Source organism: Balaenoptera borealis, assembly GCF_965194805.1.
Source record: "Balaenoptera borealis genome assembly, chromosome: 15".
Lineage (NCBI taxonomy): Eukaryota > Metazoa > Chordata > Mammalia > Artiodactyla > Balaenopteridae > Balaenoptera > Balaenoptera borealis.
The window spans coordinates 54,766,020-54,783,412 of record NC_138871.1 but is presented as its reverse complement, the minus strand read 5'-3'; the positions used below and the strand labels follow the sequence as shown (position 1 = coordinate 54,783,412).

General features: G+C 52.0%; 1 protein-coding gene across 7 annotated transcripts in view; it reads left to right on the top strand.

The window, feature by feature from the left end:
• Positions 1-17,393, top strand: part of SIX3 (SIX homeobox 3) — a 34,297-nt gene that overhangs the window by 11,597 nt on the left and 5,307 nt on the right. For 2 of the 7 annotated variants that reach the window (XM_082358276.1, XM_082358268.1), the window contains exon 3: positions 2,545-3,044. The exons of 2 other annotated variants lie outside the window; for them this stretch is intronic. In XM_082358276.1, the coding sequence (XP_082214402.1) occupies positions 2,545-2,799 (255 nt within the window). In that variant the 3' untranslated portion in view covers positions 2,800-3,044. Of the gene's footprint in view, positions 1-2,544; positions 3,045-4,275; positions 13,700-17,393 lie in introns of those variants that run through there. 3 more of the 7 variants (XR_014235123.1, XM_082358271.1, XM_082358270.1) reach the window with 3 other exon arrangements.

Sequence of the window (17,393 nt, the reverse complement as noted above, 5' to 3'; positions counted from 1 at the left end):
TTCCCATGAGATGCAAGAGAAATATTTACCTCATGTCCTTGTGACACTTCTACCTGTAGATGTGCCAGAGGGGGAGGGACATTGTTGAGAGCAATGTATGCTTGTGGGTACCACTGCATCCAACTTAGTCCAAAAGTAAGACCTGAGTGGAGAGGGAGGGCCAAGCACAGTTAAGCCTTGCCCTCAAGTTACAATCCAGTGGGCAGTTCGAGGTACCACTGAAAAACCAACAAACAGACCCCAGGAGTTGCATACGGAGTATTTTGGGGAGGCAACTTGGAGATTAATTACAACTTTGGGGGCAGGAACAGGAAAGGAGCAGAAGAGATGGCTTTGGCCAGAAAGAGGAATTGGATTCCATGGAGGAGATTCCAGGCAGGAACTGCAGGAGCAAAAGCATGGAGGAGGTTGCATTCTAGCACAGAGCAGTGTCGTGTGGCTGGTGCTCAGGTGCACAAGGAAGTCTGAGAGAAGGGGGAGTCCGGGTCCAGCTACAAGATCAAGTAAGTTGTGTGGGCTTGATCCCATGGGCGCTGGGGAGCCAAATAGGGCTTTATGGAGAGCTTTGATGATCCTATGCAGAGCTCTGCTTCAAGACTTTGAGGGAGTGAGGCTGTAGGCTGGAAGGCAGGTTAGGAGGCTATTCCCATAGACAGGCAGGAAGTGAAGGGGACCCGAGATAAGGCTGCAGGGCTGGTTAAAGACATTCCCAAGGAGTAGTGAGGGCCAGTGGGAGACCTGTGGGCTCCCTGATGATGTGATTTCAGTGTTGGTCCTCTTTTCATGGATCTGTGACGTGGTCCCAGATTTCACCTTCTAACCCCAGTTCCTCCAGAAGCATCATGACCTTCAGCCTCTCAAAAGTCTCATACGTGCTCCTTAGAGGGGTCTATCGGTGGATCCCGAGCCAATCAGACCCGTGCACCTTTTCCGGAAACCCTCACCCTACCGAGGATGTTAGTGGCCAGGTCTCCTCCCATGCCCACCACCGTCCACTTCAGTCCCACCTCGCAGCAACAGTCACTCCTAGGGGGTGCTAGGGTGAGGGAGGACGGCGAAAGCTTGAGCCCTAGGGCCGAGGCCTGGCGATCCCACGGGGAGTAGTTGCAAGTGTGACGCGAGGAGACCAGCACACTAGGTGAATGGGAGTGTGGCCTGCAAGCAGGATCCCAGAGAGTCAGGGATGGAGAAGGGGACCCAGGACTCATGCGCCTGGAGATTCTTCGTCTTAGCGCGACAGGCTCTGCGCAACTTCTATGCGCCCAGCCTTCTGCAAACCGTTTCGCGTGCTGTCCGGGTCTCGGGCTCAGGGGATCCAGACGGCCCAGAGCGGGAATTTGCCGTTTGAGCCATTGGGACACTAAAGAAAGCTTTCCAGGCTGCAGCAAGCGCTTCGACGCGGAGAAGGCGTCGGCCTCAAGGCAGCTTGGCGATGTCGTCACAGATCGTTATTGGAGGAACGGGGTTTTAGCGAGCCAGAGAAAAGTTCAAGTCAAACTCAAGTCTCTTGGCACCGAGTGCTGCGATCCTCGCGGCCGCTCCGTCTGCCCCCCTCGAGCCCGGCGCGTACGCGTGACCCGGGCGAGCCTGCGCGAGTGGGCGTCAGGTGCGTGGCCTTTGTGTGACTGCTCGCCGGCACGTGTCTACTGCGTGTGCGTGGGTGTGACAGGTCTCAGAGTGTAGGACGGGGAAGCCTCAGCTTCCAGACTCGCTCTCAGGTCCTAACCTGGGCTGAGTGGGAACGCGAAAAGATGAAGGCGGACCACGGCTCTGTTCCGCAGAAGAGCTCAGGACGTGAGCCCGCCTTCGGAGAGATCCGGGAGGAAGAAGGGATCCGTTCCCCTGGGGGTGGGGTGGGGTCGGGGTGAGTGCAGAGGAGAGGCGCGGGGCAGGGCATCTAAATTCCATGAGTCCCTCGAGAAGCTTCCAGACACCAGTTTAGGAGTTTTCTGAGCTGGACACCCGAGGAAGACTCGTCCTCCGCCTCCGGGACCCTGAGATCCTGGCCGTGGCGCTCAGCTTCGACCCATGCTTCTGCTCCGGATGTGCGCGCCCAGGCCAAAAGCAGAACCAGGTCCGAGGTGGCAAGGCAACGTGCGCTCTGGGCCATTGGCGGGTTTTTGGTGCCACCTCGCGGCGGCGGCGCGCAGCGTCTCACCCACCGGCGCCGCGGGCTTTGGCTACGCAGTCGGGCTGCGGCGGGGGTGGGGTGGGGTGGGGTGGGGGTGGGGTGGGGGTGGGGTGTGTGGTGGCTGGCCCTGAGGCCTTTGCTTTTCCTCCTGGTTTTTCTGAGCACCGCTTCCCCCAGAATCGCCTTTTTCTGCTCTTAAAGGGGTCTGCGATGGGCCGTGCCCTGGCTTATACCAAAGTCCACAGTTCTGCGTCTATAGGACCCTCCACCTTGGCCTGTGGGATTTGGGTTCACCTTCCCAGCTCCTTCCTCTCTCTTTACTATGTGGTCCCGGAGCTGCCCGCCTGGACTTGTAATGCGTGTCTCATGCAAAGTCTTCCTTTCTCCTGCACTATTCACTTCCTCTCCCGCAGATGCCTCCGGGTCTCGTCCAGATGGCGCGCGGGCCCTGCTTCCACCATGATAGCCCATCTGGCGGGAAGCCACACTCACCTAGCACCCACTCATCCCCTCCACAACTGCTTGCTGAGTGCCTGCTGTGTGCCGGCGCTGCGTTACACCTCTGGGACAGCGCGTGGCAACGTGGACGCTGGCCGTGCAATCATAGTTTACCGGAAGCAGAGAAATGCCCCAGACAAATTGATTTCAACGCCCACGTGGAAGCATGAATAAAGAGAGATCCCAGAGGAGGGCATCTGAAGCCGTTCTTAACCCTTAAGTACAAGTTTTCCAGGCTGGTGAGGAGGAAAGGACCATCGGGGACTGGGAGGAGCTTGTCCGAAGACACTCATGGGTGCTGAGAGGGACAGATGCTTTCTTGGGGGTGCTCATTGGTCTGGTGGTGCCTCCTCTGAACAGTGCAGCCAGCTTTGGCTAATGTATTTCATAGGATAATAAAACGTCAGAGGTCAAAGGAGCCTGTGGAATCACTTCCTTCCCAGTTTAAAGCGATCAGGAAACAGACTCACGATGGCTCAAGCTCTGGCCTTAAGTACGCAGTAGGGTGGCCCATAACTCTACAGAGTCCCAGAGAGTGTGGGAGGAGGCTGGGCTCCAGCGCCAGGATCTCAGCGGGGGAGGCCGGTGGTGGGAGGGGGCAGGCTCTATCGCCGCAGGCTCTTTTCCTTTCACAAGGATAGTTTTGCTTGCCTGCTTCCCTCTTAAGCAGCATAAATACTGATCTCCAGTCTCTTCTCGACAAATCTCAAACTCAGAAAGCTCTGTTTTTGCTTGTTTGTTTGGTATGTTTGCTGCCAAAACTATTTGGCAGCAAAATCTGCCCTAAACTGAAGTGAAGCTATTTATAGTCTTTATTTATCCCACTTGGCACCTATATCAGATGTTCCACTGTGGAAATATTGTGTTTGATTACAGGTACTGCTCTGTACCCCCAGGGTGGTACTGTAGAATATGTAAAACAGGCACAATTATATGTATCTTCCTGAAATCCCCCAAATTCTGCATTCCCAAACACATCTACCTCAAAGGTTTTGGGCAGGGGATTGTGGTCTGTTGGATTGAGCCTGTTTTGCCTAAGGATAAGAGGTTCATGGTGAGACAGGAAGTTGGAGTTAGAATTTAAATAATGTACGTGGATGAACCACAAAGGCTAAAGTACACAGGAAGGTAGGTCAGGTTGGCTGTGGGACAGGGTCACAGAGCCAACCCAGCAAAGCTGGCGGCATCCTGGAGGGCCCGAGGGGCTAGGGTCTTGATTTCTACCCAAGCTGGAGAAAGCAGATAAATCCTGGTTCCTGGCATAGGGGGCGAAAGAAGGAGCCTCAGGGCCCTCTAGGAACACTGATCTTTCTGGATGCCTTCCTGCCATCCAGTTGGAGGACTGGCCCAGGCCCAGGCCCTTGTCTCCAAACATCTTTTTCCTCCTTGACACATCCAAGCCCAGTGTAGGTTTCTACTGGTCACGTCATGGTTAGTTGAGCTGACTGGCTCCCAGGTCAAATTTGGTCCACAGCAAACTGACTGGCATCTTATGAAGTTCCAGGTTATCATCGAGGAGGGGGGAGGTCCAGGCTTCCTGTGGTCATCTGGGCCTTTCTGCAGCAGCAGGACTGGTCAGCATGGGGGGAGGAGCTGCCCTATGTTCAGACCTGGTGAGCTGCGTGGCACTGTGTGTGGTCTTATAGGTGAAGCTCCAAACAGTCTTTGGACCTCATGAGCTCTGGTTCCATCCTGCCTGCCCTTCTGTGATAGAAGCCAGAGGACCTGGAGGAAGACCGACATGGATGTTCAGTCTCCTCTGCCCCTGGCTGGGGACCACCTGGGAAGCTCAGTGCTGGTGAGAGAGAGAGCAGGCTGGGCAGGGAGATGGGTTAAGATGAAGGCCTGGAATGGAAACGAGGCTGGGTCTTTCTTCTTCTTAGTCCGGGGACTAGGTCTGAGAGTGACACTTACTGCCTCAGTCGAGGCCCTGTGGGGTTGTCCTTGGTGAGCTTTTTTTCTTTTTTTTAATTGGAGTATAGTTGATTTACAAGGTTGTGTTAGTTTTGGAGGTACAGCAAAGTGATTCATTTATACATATACATATATATCCATTCTTTTTCAGATTCTTTCCCATTATAGGTTATTACAAGGGATTGAGTAGAGTTCCCTGTGCTGTACAGTAGGCCCTTGTTGGTTATCTATTTTATATGCAGTAGTGTGTATCTGTTCATCCCAGACTCCTAATTTATCCCGTCCCCCTTCCCCCTCCTTGGTGAGCTTTGGCCAGTGCACACAACCTCCCGAGCAACAACAGCAAAAATGTAAAATTGCCTTTTTCATTCGAGTGAGCTCTAGAACTCTTCCTCCCAAACGGGGGTGGGGTTAGAAGGATGGAAGTGGAGGAGGAAATAATCAAGGCCTGAAAAGGTTTTATTTTTTTAAATTGTGGTAAAATACACAAAAAGATCCCCCTCTTTAATCATTTTTAAGTGTACATTTCATTGGCATTTAGTACCTTCACAGTGTCGTGCAGCCATCACCACCATCTAGTTCCAGAAGATTTTCATCATCCCCAAAGGAAACCCCATATCCATTAAGCAGTCACTCCCCATGGTCCCCGCCCCCCTCTCTCCCCAGCCCCTGGCAACCACCAATCTACTCTCTGTCTCTCTGGATGCACCTATTCTGGACATTTCATATAAACGAAATCGTACTATATGTGGCCTTTTGTGTCTGGCTCCTTTCACTTATAATCTTTTCAAGGTTCATGCATTTCTAGCATGTATCCTACTTCATTCCTTTTTATGGCTGAAAGATACCTCATTATATGGATACGCCACATTTTGTTTATCTATTGATATTTATCAGTTGATGAAAGGGGAGTTTAGCCCCTTGCCAGGGGAGGACTGAGTTAAAGGGGGAGGATCTGCCAGTGATTGTGTTTTAGCTACGGAAGAAAAAGTCATCCAGGCTGAGTGTACTTGGCTGTTGTAGTTTTCAGGGGCCTCCTCCCCAACACACACCTTGCACACCCTGTTATTTCCCAATATATTCATTTAGAACAATTCTATCCTGACCCTGAATGAAAAGAGGAAATGGTGCTCAAAGCCGCCCAGGAGAGAAGATGAAGGCATCTGAGGGCATTTGGGGCCAGCGGTGGTGGTGACAGTGAAGTCCCACCTGGAGCTCAGGAAGGCTCATGGGGCAGCTTGGGATGAGAGAGCAGGCAGCCGGGTGTCCTTCTCCATGCCGGTGGGTTTCCCCGCCCCTGTTCCCAGTGCCTGCTCCCTCTTCTTCTTACTGCAAAGTCAAGGGGAAGATGCAGCCTTCCTTCACCTTCACTGGAAAAAAGGGGCTTGTTTCAAGAAACTTCAAAGTTGAAAAAACAAAAAGGTTCCTTTCAAGGAAGTCTGCAGTTCTGCAGAGATTAGATCTCTGACTCAACTGCTAGGTTGACCCCTTGCTCAGGGCCAGCTCTCATTTTTAATGGCCATTCTCAGCCCGAGTTGGGCTCTGCCCTTGATGCCAACCTTTACCCTTTCCCAGGCCCAGGGAAATGCTGGATTTCACCCTCCAGGTCAGGTTGGGGACAGCCAGGGGCCCACTACTTTCAACCCTGGATGCCTCGGGGAAAAGTCCATCTCTACCATAAAGCTACGGATAAGTGCCTCAAGCTTTCAACTTTTACATGAGAGACACCACTCCAAAGGAAGGAAGAAAAGGAACATTGATTAACTGCTTCCCGGGCATCAGGCAGTGTCCTAGGTTCTTTCACCATCATATTTCTTTTAGTCCTCCCAGCATGCTGGGTGATTAGTATTTTTATCCTCATTGTACAGTTGAAGAAATTGAAGGCTGAGAGAATTGTAGGATGCTTGCTAGTTTTCTCCATCACTCCGAAGTCACCTTGCAGTCATGGGAGAACTGCTTAGAGACAGGGTGGGGATGGTCACCTGAGCTGGGAAGAGTGACTCAGGGAGACCTGAGTCATCCTGGCCTGTCCAGAAGCAGAGGCAACAGGAACTCTGCAGGTGACCCAGAGGGGGGGCTGTGGTTTTCAAAGAGCAGGAGGAGGGACTCACCCAGGCTGTGGGGAGGAGTTTACGGTGCAGTAAATACTAGACAAACACGATGTCTTCACTGAGATACCCCGGCCACCAGAGAGCCCAAGACCGCACTCTACCTGGCCTGACAGTGCTTTGGGTGTATGGCTCAGTCCCCGACTAGAGTGGGGCAGGGCTGTATTGAACACCCCTTTGTATTTCTCACAGCACCTAACCTAAAGCCTGGCACGTATTTGTTGAATCACTGAGTGAGTGAGTGAAAAATGCCAGCTCAGGGCCAGAGACAAAGAAGCCAGGCATTACCAATCTGCCATGGGATACGCTTAGAGAAATCAACAGGTGACCCAGGTAGGACATGCTGAGTCAGAGAGATCCCTAAAAAGGAGTGGAGGTGAGGACAGCCTGGGCAGGTGGGATGGCCTGGACCAACAGGAGGATTCTCTACAGTCAAATGTAAGGGAAGGAACCAGGGAGCTTGCAAGGAGGAAGTGCTAACAGGACAGAGCCAGAGAAAGGGGCGGGGCACTCCTGGAAGGGCTGCTAAACAAAGCTGTGTAGGTGGAGGGCTGGGGGGGACGGAGGGGTGTCTTGGAGGTGATGTCACACTCAAGTACCTGGAATTGAGACTTAGAACGTCCTTGTCTGAGGGCACCTGGTCCATTTGGACAGTGGTACTCAGAGCTCTTACCTGGTTCTAAATCCACCCATCTTATTTTGACCAGTTTTAGAATCTTCCTGTCTTTTCCTGTCTAGCTTCTTTATTGAATTTCAAAGTCATCCATTTCAACACAAATCTTCATGCCTGTTTATCTTACTGTAAAAACAGGAAAAACATATGTGCTCAAATTGACAACCCCATTTTTTCCACGTGGATGTGTGGGGTGAGCTGGCTTTGCATGGTAATTGCTGGTTAATGAGTATGCCTGGAATACCAGCTGAGGTCATGGATTTCAGGTGGGAAAACAAGAAAAAGAAGAACTTACTGTGTTTGGTGTGCATTAGGGCAAAACCACTATGTACCCACACACTTAGCAAGCCCATTCCCAGCAAATGAACCTAGAACTGGAACCCGTAGTTTTTGTAGGTCAATATCTCTCCGTGAACGGTCCCCACACACGTGCCGCAAGCCCAAGTCACCACTCAAATATGCATTTAATTTGATTTCAGGGAAAGGATAAATATATCCCTGGCTCCCTTGGGTTTGGAGCCCATGTGCAAACACCCTTTTCAGAAAGATGTTGAACTACAGAAGTCATAAATGGTAGAGTGGGAGGCCTGGCTTTGAATCTCAGTACTTCCATGTAGTAACTCTGCAAACTTGAGCATTCGGTCTGCTTTCCTCACCTATAAAACAAGTACAAGAGCACATACCTTGCCAGGGTGGATGAAACATTAATGAGATAATGTACATTTCCAGCACCTGGTATGCAGTGAGGGCTCAGTACCTGCCTGTAGAGAGGACCCAGGTGGGGTGGTGGCAACTCTGAAATGGGTGATGGCGGCTGGGACTGGGGTCGACCCAGCGAGTGGGAAGCTGGGAGGGTCTGTGTCCAGCCCTGATTCTGGGCCAGCTCTGCCCTCTTCTCCTCCATTCCATTTCAGAGCACCCGGCCAGCCCACCCCAACCCCCCTGGTGCTGCTTCTCTGCTCCTCTGTGATATGGAGGACCAAAGTGACGGGCTTTGCACACTCGTGGTGGACGTGGTCCAGGTCTCCAGGATCCCCTCTCATTCCCACTTTTTAAAGTCTCTTTGGTCCTTTGGCTCCATGTTTTCTAATACCAAGGGGTAGGGGCAGGATGTGGTGCGCCCCCATGCCCACTGCACCACTTTTGCTCTTTTGCACCCCAGCACGATCGTGGCCTTCTCCCATTTCCCACTTCCTGCTGCCTTTCCTCTTCATCTGTCTCTCTCCCACTTGCTGGATGGACCCTGACTCATCACTGGCTGCTTCTCCACCATCCTCCTTCGCTAGGTGCCTCCCTCCATCATGTCCTCTGCATGCCCTGGGCTTCAGCTACCAGTTTCCATATTACAGAGGAGAAAGTGGAGGCAGAGAGATGGGAAGAAGTCTGCCCAAGACTGAACGCCAAAGCAATGTCAGGGCCAAGGCAGGCATTCTGCCGGAGGGAAGGGTGCCTGGTAAACCCAGGCGACCAGCGAAGGGGACCCAGCCTCTGGTTCCCTGCTGAAGCTTCCCAGCTGTGGCCGCGTCTTTCCCACACTTGAAGGGCAGCATTTCCCAAACTTACCTAAGGGTGCTCGAGGCTCTTGTCAGACAGTCAGCATCCCGAGTCCTTACTGAATTGGAATCTCCAGGTGCTCCAGGTGATTCTCGTGAACAAGAGATGGGAAAACACTGCTGTAGGACCTTGCCACTCAAAGTTTGCACGTGCGCGTGCGTGTGTGTGCGCACGTGTGTTGGGGGGAGATCCCAGCAGCATTGGGATCACCTGGGGACTTCTTAGGACTGCAGAGTCTTAGTTCCCACCCCGACACACATTTAACAAGACCCCCGGCTGACTTCCATACACAGCGCCCTCTCTGGGTTTGCAATTCCTCAAGGAGGTGACATTGTGTAGGGGGACAATCAGGCCTGTGACCTTAGTCATGTCATTTTACTGATCTGAGCCCTTGCCTTTCTCCTTTATAAACTGGTGGTAATAATACTTGCCAGGGGTTGTGATGACCAGATTGGATGCCAAGTTGGAAACAGTTCACAAAGTTTAGAAAGGATGACTATCGCTGTTGTCTGGCCCCTGCCCTTGCTGTTGTTCCTTTCACTCTGGCCACCCCGGGACTCCCCATCCTGTCTGTCTTCTCACAGATGGTGACCTTCCCCCCCTGCCCCAGTGCCCAGGCTGACTGCCTGAAGGCAGGGCTCCTGGGCTCCTGCAGATAAACTCCTGGAGGAGGCGGTCAGCATCAGGTGGGTCATCACCTTGGCCACACCCACACCCCCTCTGGTCCACCCCCACCTCTGGCCATGGAAGCCAGATGCCCCCATCACTCAATGGACAGACTCTGCAACAGGAGAACCGGGAGAACAATGACAGACAGAGCCACGTTGCCAGAGGGACAGACCCACGGCCTCAGCCCACAGCCACTATGCTGGTCTCAGCAACAGCCCACGCAGATATTGGTTTGGGTGATGGGCAGGCCTTTGGAGGATGATTGGGGCTGGAGGATGGCTGGACTGGGGTCCAGCAGCTGGAACGACACGGGAGTGAGGAAAGGTGCCTGGAGAGAAGATGTGTGTGGAGGGAAGTACCACTGTGTCACCAAGCAAGGTGTTCCTCAGTCAGCTGGACGGCTTCAGGATGGAGAAAGAATGAGGCTGCTGCTAACCTCCCCGGAGCCCACAGCATTTCTTTGCTCCAGACAATTCCTCGTCTATTAAGATTTTTCCAACCCCTCTGCCCCAGGTGGGTCCTGGAGTCCCTCGGTCTGTGCCCTGTATTCGTGATAGCTGTGTCTTCGATTTTCCAGTCCCTTCCCTTTCAATTTTTTACTCCCTCCGGTTTGTTCCCATAAATGTCCTCCTGTGTGTCAGATCACATGTCCCCTTTTAACTTTTGTCTCAGAAAATAGAATAGTTATATTTACACGACTTCATTGAGTTTGATTTTATAGAAGGTGGAGGAAGAGCATAATTTTTAGACCCTGTTTTCCAACTCATTGTAGATTTCCTATTCTGTCTCCCCAGTTGCAAATGTTATTCAATTGACAATAATCATTTCTGGAAGTCTTCGGTCAATGGCATCGAGTTACACTGCTTTAAGTGGTATCCAAACACCAGCCCAGAATTCCTTCCTGGGGGGCAGCCCCCAGCTTGCTGGGACACAGCCCTGCTTTCTCCCACGTGGGTGGTGCTTTAATGGGGTCACTCGTGAAAGAGGCAGACATTCTCTCCCTGGATGTGATTCAAGTAGGCCCCTTGGAGAACATGCTTCTGAACAACCCCACAAAGATCTATAAGGAGTTTTAAAAAATCATGAATCTGAATCCCCAAAGCTTAAAGTATGTGAGAACTTTAACATGGCAGGGACCTCCACAATTAGACCACCTGATCTCCAGGTAGGGATACAGAGACCCAGGGAGATCCTTACCTTAGCAACCTATACTGTTCCAAGTCTCGGGGTGACATCCCAGGTGCTCTCAGCAGTTTCCTTTACACCCTAGTTCTGGGGGCCTTTGTCATGAATGGAATTTGAAGATGGGTGTCTTAGGACTGGGATGCCACTCATGAGGCTTTGTCCCCTCCTAGAGGCAAAGTTGGATTCTCCTTTCAGGGCCTGGCAAGCTCTTCCCAGGGGATTTGCTGATCCTGGCAAAATCCTCCTTCCCACCCCTTCTTCCTCTTTCTTTTCCCAAGTCCCCACCCTCTTCCTCTTCCTCTTCCCCCTCTTCTGGCCCTCCTCTCACCTGCCTTTCTTGAGAGCCCTGCCCAGGACGCCCCCTTTCTGGAGTCCCCAGTGCCAGGCCCCTGCAGGCAGGAGAAACAGCACCCCGCGCCCCCCGGCCCCCCTGAGCGCGCCTGCTTCCCTGCCTGGTGCGGTGGCAGATGCAGCACCTTCTGCTTTGTTTCCCATCCTGAAGACGAGCAGCTGCTGCACTAATTGCCACCAGCGGGGGGTCCGGGCCGCGCTGACACTCCTCCTGCCGCTTAGGAGGCGGCCCAGGGTGGGAGGTTTTCAGGAGCCCAATGAGCTAAGCCAGCGTTGAGCATTATTCCAGGAATTTTAAACACTCGTTAAAGGCTTTGCCGTGTCTCACTTCAGTACACATCATGCTCCAGTTACTGCTAGGAACCACAGGGGCATCCGCCTGGGCAGCACTTATCAATATTTTAGCACGAGAAAGGCAAATGATGTTGAAACATTGAACTATATTTCCATCTGTTCAAGCTGAAATGGGACAAGCACAGCTCAGGAAATGGAATACCTCCTCCCCAGCTGCCTCGGAAGCAGCGATACCCACTGGCCTGGTCTCTGCCCCGCCTCAATTTCTCCTTCACCTCCCTTCTCCCTTGGTCCCCGGTGTTCATAGCTTGTGGGCAAAGGCTAAGGAGCTTGATACTGACTAGATGTTGGGTTTGCTGGTAAAGAATCCAAGAGTGATCCGCCTCTTGTTACAATGTGCCTCACCCATTGATTAACAGGGAAAAGCGGGGTCCAATGTGACCTGCCCACTTTGGTGTCAGGGGACATCATCTCCATCCCCTGCCCTGGCCTGGCTCAGTGCCTGAAGAATGTCCCTCTTGCAGCAAGACCCAAGGATGGGTGGTTAGACCTGAAAAGGAATACACAGACCATAAGCAGGTGTATAACCTCTGCATAAATACTGGACACAAATAAAGCCTTTTTTTATTATATTCCCATTTTCCCTGGAATAAAACAGAATTTACTGGCAGGAAAGAACCTTGAGAAATATTGATGTTCAATTGTCTCAAAGGATTTGAAAAGTTCCTGGGGTGTGGAAAGCAGGAGTGACTGTCATGGACCCTGAGACCAGACATCTCATATGATTTAGTGCCCCCCTCGAGATAGAGCGCATGGGGTAGATCCACCAGCTGGGCCCCCAAGAGATTCACAGCATTCAAGGAATAAGGAACCCTCACCCTTTTTGTCCCCAGCCCTAAAGCAGAAAGAGGGACTGCTTCCTTGCATCTTCCCTCAGACTATCTTTTTGCAGCTTCTTCTCTTTGAGGCTGTTCTGTTTAATTGGATTCATCTACAGAGAAGTAAGGATGGGGTGGGTAAGGACATGTGGGTGGGTCCAGAGCCTGCAGCCCCCAGGACTCTGCTAAGGAGGTCACTGTGGGTTGGCTTCACTCCTTAGGGCTTGCGGTATATACTTTTGTCTCAGGGTTTAATTCCCCCTGGCTCCCATGCTGGTGGCCAGGCTGGTGGTAACTTGCCTTGTAGGAAAGGGGCTTCCATTGTGGCAGCAGCAGCAGAGAATGAAGGCCCATGTCTGTCACGGGAGATTATGGGCTGCGAGAGCCAGAGACCCACTGATTTCATCTATCCCTCTGCTTGCAGACAAGACCACTCACATCCCCAGCCAGCTGGGGGAAGAGTGGATTCCAAAGTCTTCAGAAATGGGTCCTCTTCTTTGGTCGGGAGAGGGGACAGAGGAGGAGAAATAGCTAGTAGCATTTGAACCAAATATGCAAGTGCTAAATGACATCACAAACAGTCATCTCTGAGATCTGATGTTGAATGAATATTCAATGGTCAAGGCTATTACTGACAGTCCTGGAGAAGAAAGTTCTTTGCAGGCATTTGTGCCTGGGTGAGGCTGGTGCAGAGATAACAAAGTACTCAGCCCTGCAGGAATCTGGGGAGGTTGCCCAAGCAGTGTAAAAATAAGGACCTATTTGTAAATTTAAAAAGGTAATGTGTTTACTGCTATCAAGGAGAGTGCTTTTTAACCTCACTATCTCTTAAGACTCAGGATTAATGTTAAAATGTTGGAAAGACACAGCCTCTTACCTCTCCCTCCCTTGATCATAGAAGATGGGGCTAGTAAGGGGGACAGAAAAGAGGGCTCTTTGGAAGACTTGTGAAACAAGCCCAGAACAGGGTCTTGTCTAGGAGGGGTCCACCCCAGCATCCTCATAGACATTGCCCCACTAAGGAACTAGGCAGAACTCTAAGAAGGACTGGTAAAAGAAAGCAGAGGGAATCAGTCAGTGCACTGGCTATAGACAACATATGTGAGCCTGAGCTGGAAAATAGCATGAATTAAGATTGAAGCCAGTACCCACCCCTCTCACAAACAGCACTTGCAGATATTAGACTGCGTGCAGAAAGGGAAGGCCAGGGAAAGTGATTAAGTGAGCACTTACTCTACCCTGGGTGCTGTCCAAGGTACTTTACGTGAATTATTTCTCACAGAGCCTCAGAGATAGAAATATTATTAAACCCATTTGACTAATGAAAAATCTGAAGGTCAGAGAGACTAAGTGACATGCCAGGTGAGACACTCAAGGTCACTGAGATAGTAAGTGGCACATTCAGAACTGGAATCCACATTTGTACACCTGCAAGGCTCATGTTCTTTTTATACCACATGTTGCATGTGACTCCAGTGTCAAGGGCTAGGGGTGAGGAAAAGGAACAGACAGAAGGCAAGATGGGGCTTCCTGGAGGCCAGAGGGAAGGGGGCATTGTGGTGTAGGAAAATTGTGCCTGCAAGTTTATTGGGATGTGACTAGTCCACAGCCTTGTGAGTCTGGAAGTGCAGAAGAAATGGCCAGAAACCAGAGCATTCCTGAGAGGGTGAGGACAACTGCAGAGTGAGTGCAGGTTATCCTGGCATTAGAGGTGCAAGTTCAGAGCCCAAACCAAAACACCACCATACAGAGCCCAGATGGGGGACTGGTGGGCGGCCCGCATTCCTGGGGTTCAGCATGAGTGTGTGTAGGCAGAACTGTCAGGGGATGAGAACACATGGCGAGGGCCAGGGGAAGCAATTTCCTTACCTCATGAGACAGGCTAAGGCTGTTAGGCATCAAGCTATTGACAGTCAGGAGACAGAGCAAACATGAAGATTCTTTAACCTGTGACTTTGCAGAGCCTCGTAACGGCTGTAGCAGAACCCATTTTTGTGTGCTCTGCATATGGTGAGTATATCTCATGACTGAAGGACCACAGGTCAGAAGTTAAGGAGGAAGATCAGTGTCCATCCAGCAACTCTGCTGCAGAAATGACAGAGAAAATAGGAACTGGAGTTTGGAGTGAGGGTTGGTGGGGGTTTTTGGACTTAGAGAGTCATATCTCTCATCAGAAACCAGCATTCACAGTACAGATGCATGTGGGAATGAACATGAGAAGAGTCTTGATCATGAGGCCAGGCCCCTGAGACCCCAAGGAAAGCTCCCTGGAGGGGACCTTATGGAGGCTGGAGAGTGAGTTATTCAGAAATCAGAAGGTTGTTCAGGATGGCAGGCATCTCAAGAATCAGAGTTATATGGCTGCCACCTTAGCAGGTGGCATTGGTTGACTCTTCAGCTCCATCACTGACATCATCATACCATTTTTTCTGTAGGCACCAGGGTCACACAGTTTAGCACCTGTGACAATGTTTCAGATCTCAGCAGATCTAATCAGCCCTGAGAAAAGGGCCCAAGGTTTAGGAACAGGGGCTCTTCAATCCTTTCCAACTCCCTGCCATTCCCCACTGTGGGATATATGCAGCGGGGACACAATCCTAAACGTGCTGGGACTCTCAAAGTGAACCCCCTTTGACCTTCACCTCTGACCTGGGGATCAGGTCCTCTGGCACACCTGCCACGGAGGTATGAACGAGGCAGACCTGTGCACTCTCTGATGTCTGCCTGTCACTAGGAGAAAACAGCCCCTGCTCGGTTTTCTAAACACTCATCAGCTTGGAAAGTGACCCAACCACAGATGCCCAGACTACTGCAGACACGGAGGGAGCTGCTGAAAGAATGCAGGGCAAAGGTTCTGGGCAAGGATGGAGGAGGGTCCCCGGAGAAACACTGATTCCCCAGTGAAGTCTCTGGAGCTCGGCTGAGGTGTGGCTGTATGCTGGGCCCTGGAGTGGTGGCTTATGGGGCCCCTGGGATGCAGACAACTGGATAAATCATCATGAAGCTGTCTGCTCTGTCTCTCCCATCTTCATGTCCTCAGGAGCTAGCACAGTGCACAGTAAATGTCAACGTGGGCTACCTGTGAACCTGGGGACACACAGATCCTCTCGGTGCCACCTGATCCTGAACCCTGCAGAGCAAAAACTCCAGCAGGGTCGGTGATTACCCTTCCTGGCTCGGGTTCAGGGGTCTCTCCATTTGCTATGGAATTCTGTGTTTTTACTAGAGATGAGCCTCAGAGGCAAGGGATCTTGACAGGTAAGAGTCAGTATTTTGAACACATCTCAGAGGCGATTCTGATGTGTGGCTCGATATGGGACCCTCCAGTATACACACACCTTCCTGCTTGAGACGTGCTGATTGACAGTTCCAGGTTTGTTCTGCAGGCCAGATGGGCTCCCAGGTGGGACAGGCAGAGGGAAGAGGTGGAAAAATGCCAGAAAATTCCCTCTGCCCCAAAGGATTCCCTTGCCTAACCTGCCAATCCCACCTTAAATCCCACCATGGAGCATCGTCTTAAGTCTTTGGTTAAGTGTTGTCCTCTCCAAACACTCCTAACAATGCAGCCCTCTCTGTAGAGTCCGTCCCTCTTTCCACAGGTTGGAAGCTGCTGGAAGCAAAAACTGTCATTTCAAGTGACCCAGGACCCACCCTGCCTGTGAAATGGGCTGCAGCCCTGGACCTGCCCCCTCCCAGGAGCTGAGTCTTCCCCCTTGCCCCACAGACCAGCCCAGGGCCACCAGCTCTTAGGTTCTGAAGCAGTCCTTTGAGAGGGCAGGGTGACATCTCCTCTCTCTCTTTGCCATCCTCCCTCCGGTCTCCTCCCAGCCCAGCATTTAGGGCAAAGGCACAAGGAGCCAGACTGCCTGCCCCCACCCGGCACTGTTGCCAGGAAGTGTCGGGAACAGCTCTGCTGCCCTGCCCCTTGTGCCAGGCACCAAGATGAAAGAAACCCCAGAATGGCAGTTTGGGATTTTCTAGTGCCCTGGGCCAGAAAGGCTCCCTGCGAGGATTAGCGGCTTCCTCTTGAAAAAGCCGCAGCTACTCTCTCAGACAATACCTCCTATTTTGGGGATCTCCGGCCCCCTTTCCTAACCAAGCAGCCCAGTATACAAAGGGCTCTGAATCTGCAGAGGACAGCTTATCTTAGAACACCTCTGGTGACAGGGAACTCACCACCTCTCAAGGTAGCCCGATCCGTCTCTGGTTGTTCTAGACAGTTCTTTCTTTTTTTTTTTATAAATTTATTTATTTATTTATTTTTGTTGTGTTGGGTCTTCATTTCTGTGCGAGGGCTTTCTCTAGTTGTGGCGAGTGGGGGCCACTCTTCATCGCGGTGCACGGGCCTCTCACTATCGCGGCCTCTCTTGTTGCGGAGCACAGGCTCCAGACGCGCAGGCTCAGTAGTTGTGGCTCACGGGCCCAGTCGCTCCGCGGCATGTGGGATCTTCCCAGACCAGGGCCCGAACCCGCGTCCCCTGCATTAGCAGGCAGATACTCAACCACTGCATCACCAGGGAAGCCCACAGTTCTTTCTTGTACTGACTCTGAAGCGGTCTCTCTGCTGTCTCTTCCATGGGTCATGGTTCAAAGCCTGCAGCTCCATCCAGGGGCAGCGGAGCACTGAATGATCCTACTATCAAGGGACAGAAAGAGTGCTTGCTCCAAGCCCCTCCTCCACAGGAATTCTGGAGCACCCACTGTCCACAGGATACTACCCTTCCTAATGAGGGGATAATTTCAGGATCGTTGTCCTCAGCGAGCTTCCCACCCCTCCTCCAGTGGCCCCTGCTGTGCCCTCAAGCACCTGTCAACTCCCTGTTCCATTCAGCTGTCGCTCCGGCCAGGGTCCTATCACCCCGGGCTCCCGTGCACAGTACTGAATGGGGCTGCTGGGTGTTTCCTTAGAGTCCCTGGCACCCTGGACCCTCCCATCCACCAAGTGCTTGTCCTGGAACCCCTCACTGGGTTTCCCTAAGCCCTTTTACCTCTTTCCCCATCAACACAGGGCCTGGGTGCCAGCCACCAGCCCAGCCACTGGGGGGCAATGGACCGGAGTCCATGGCAAAGGGCTAACAGGCTGTGTCTTTGGAAACAGAACCCACAGCTTTCTTCACTGAGCTTGTCTGAACCCCAGA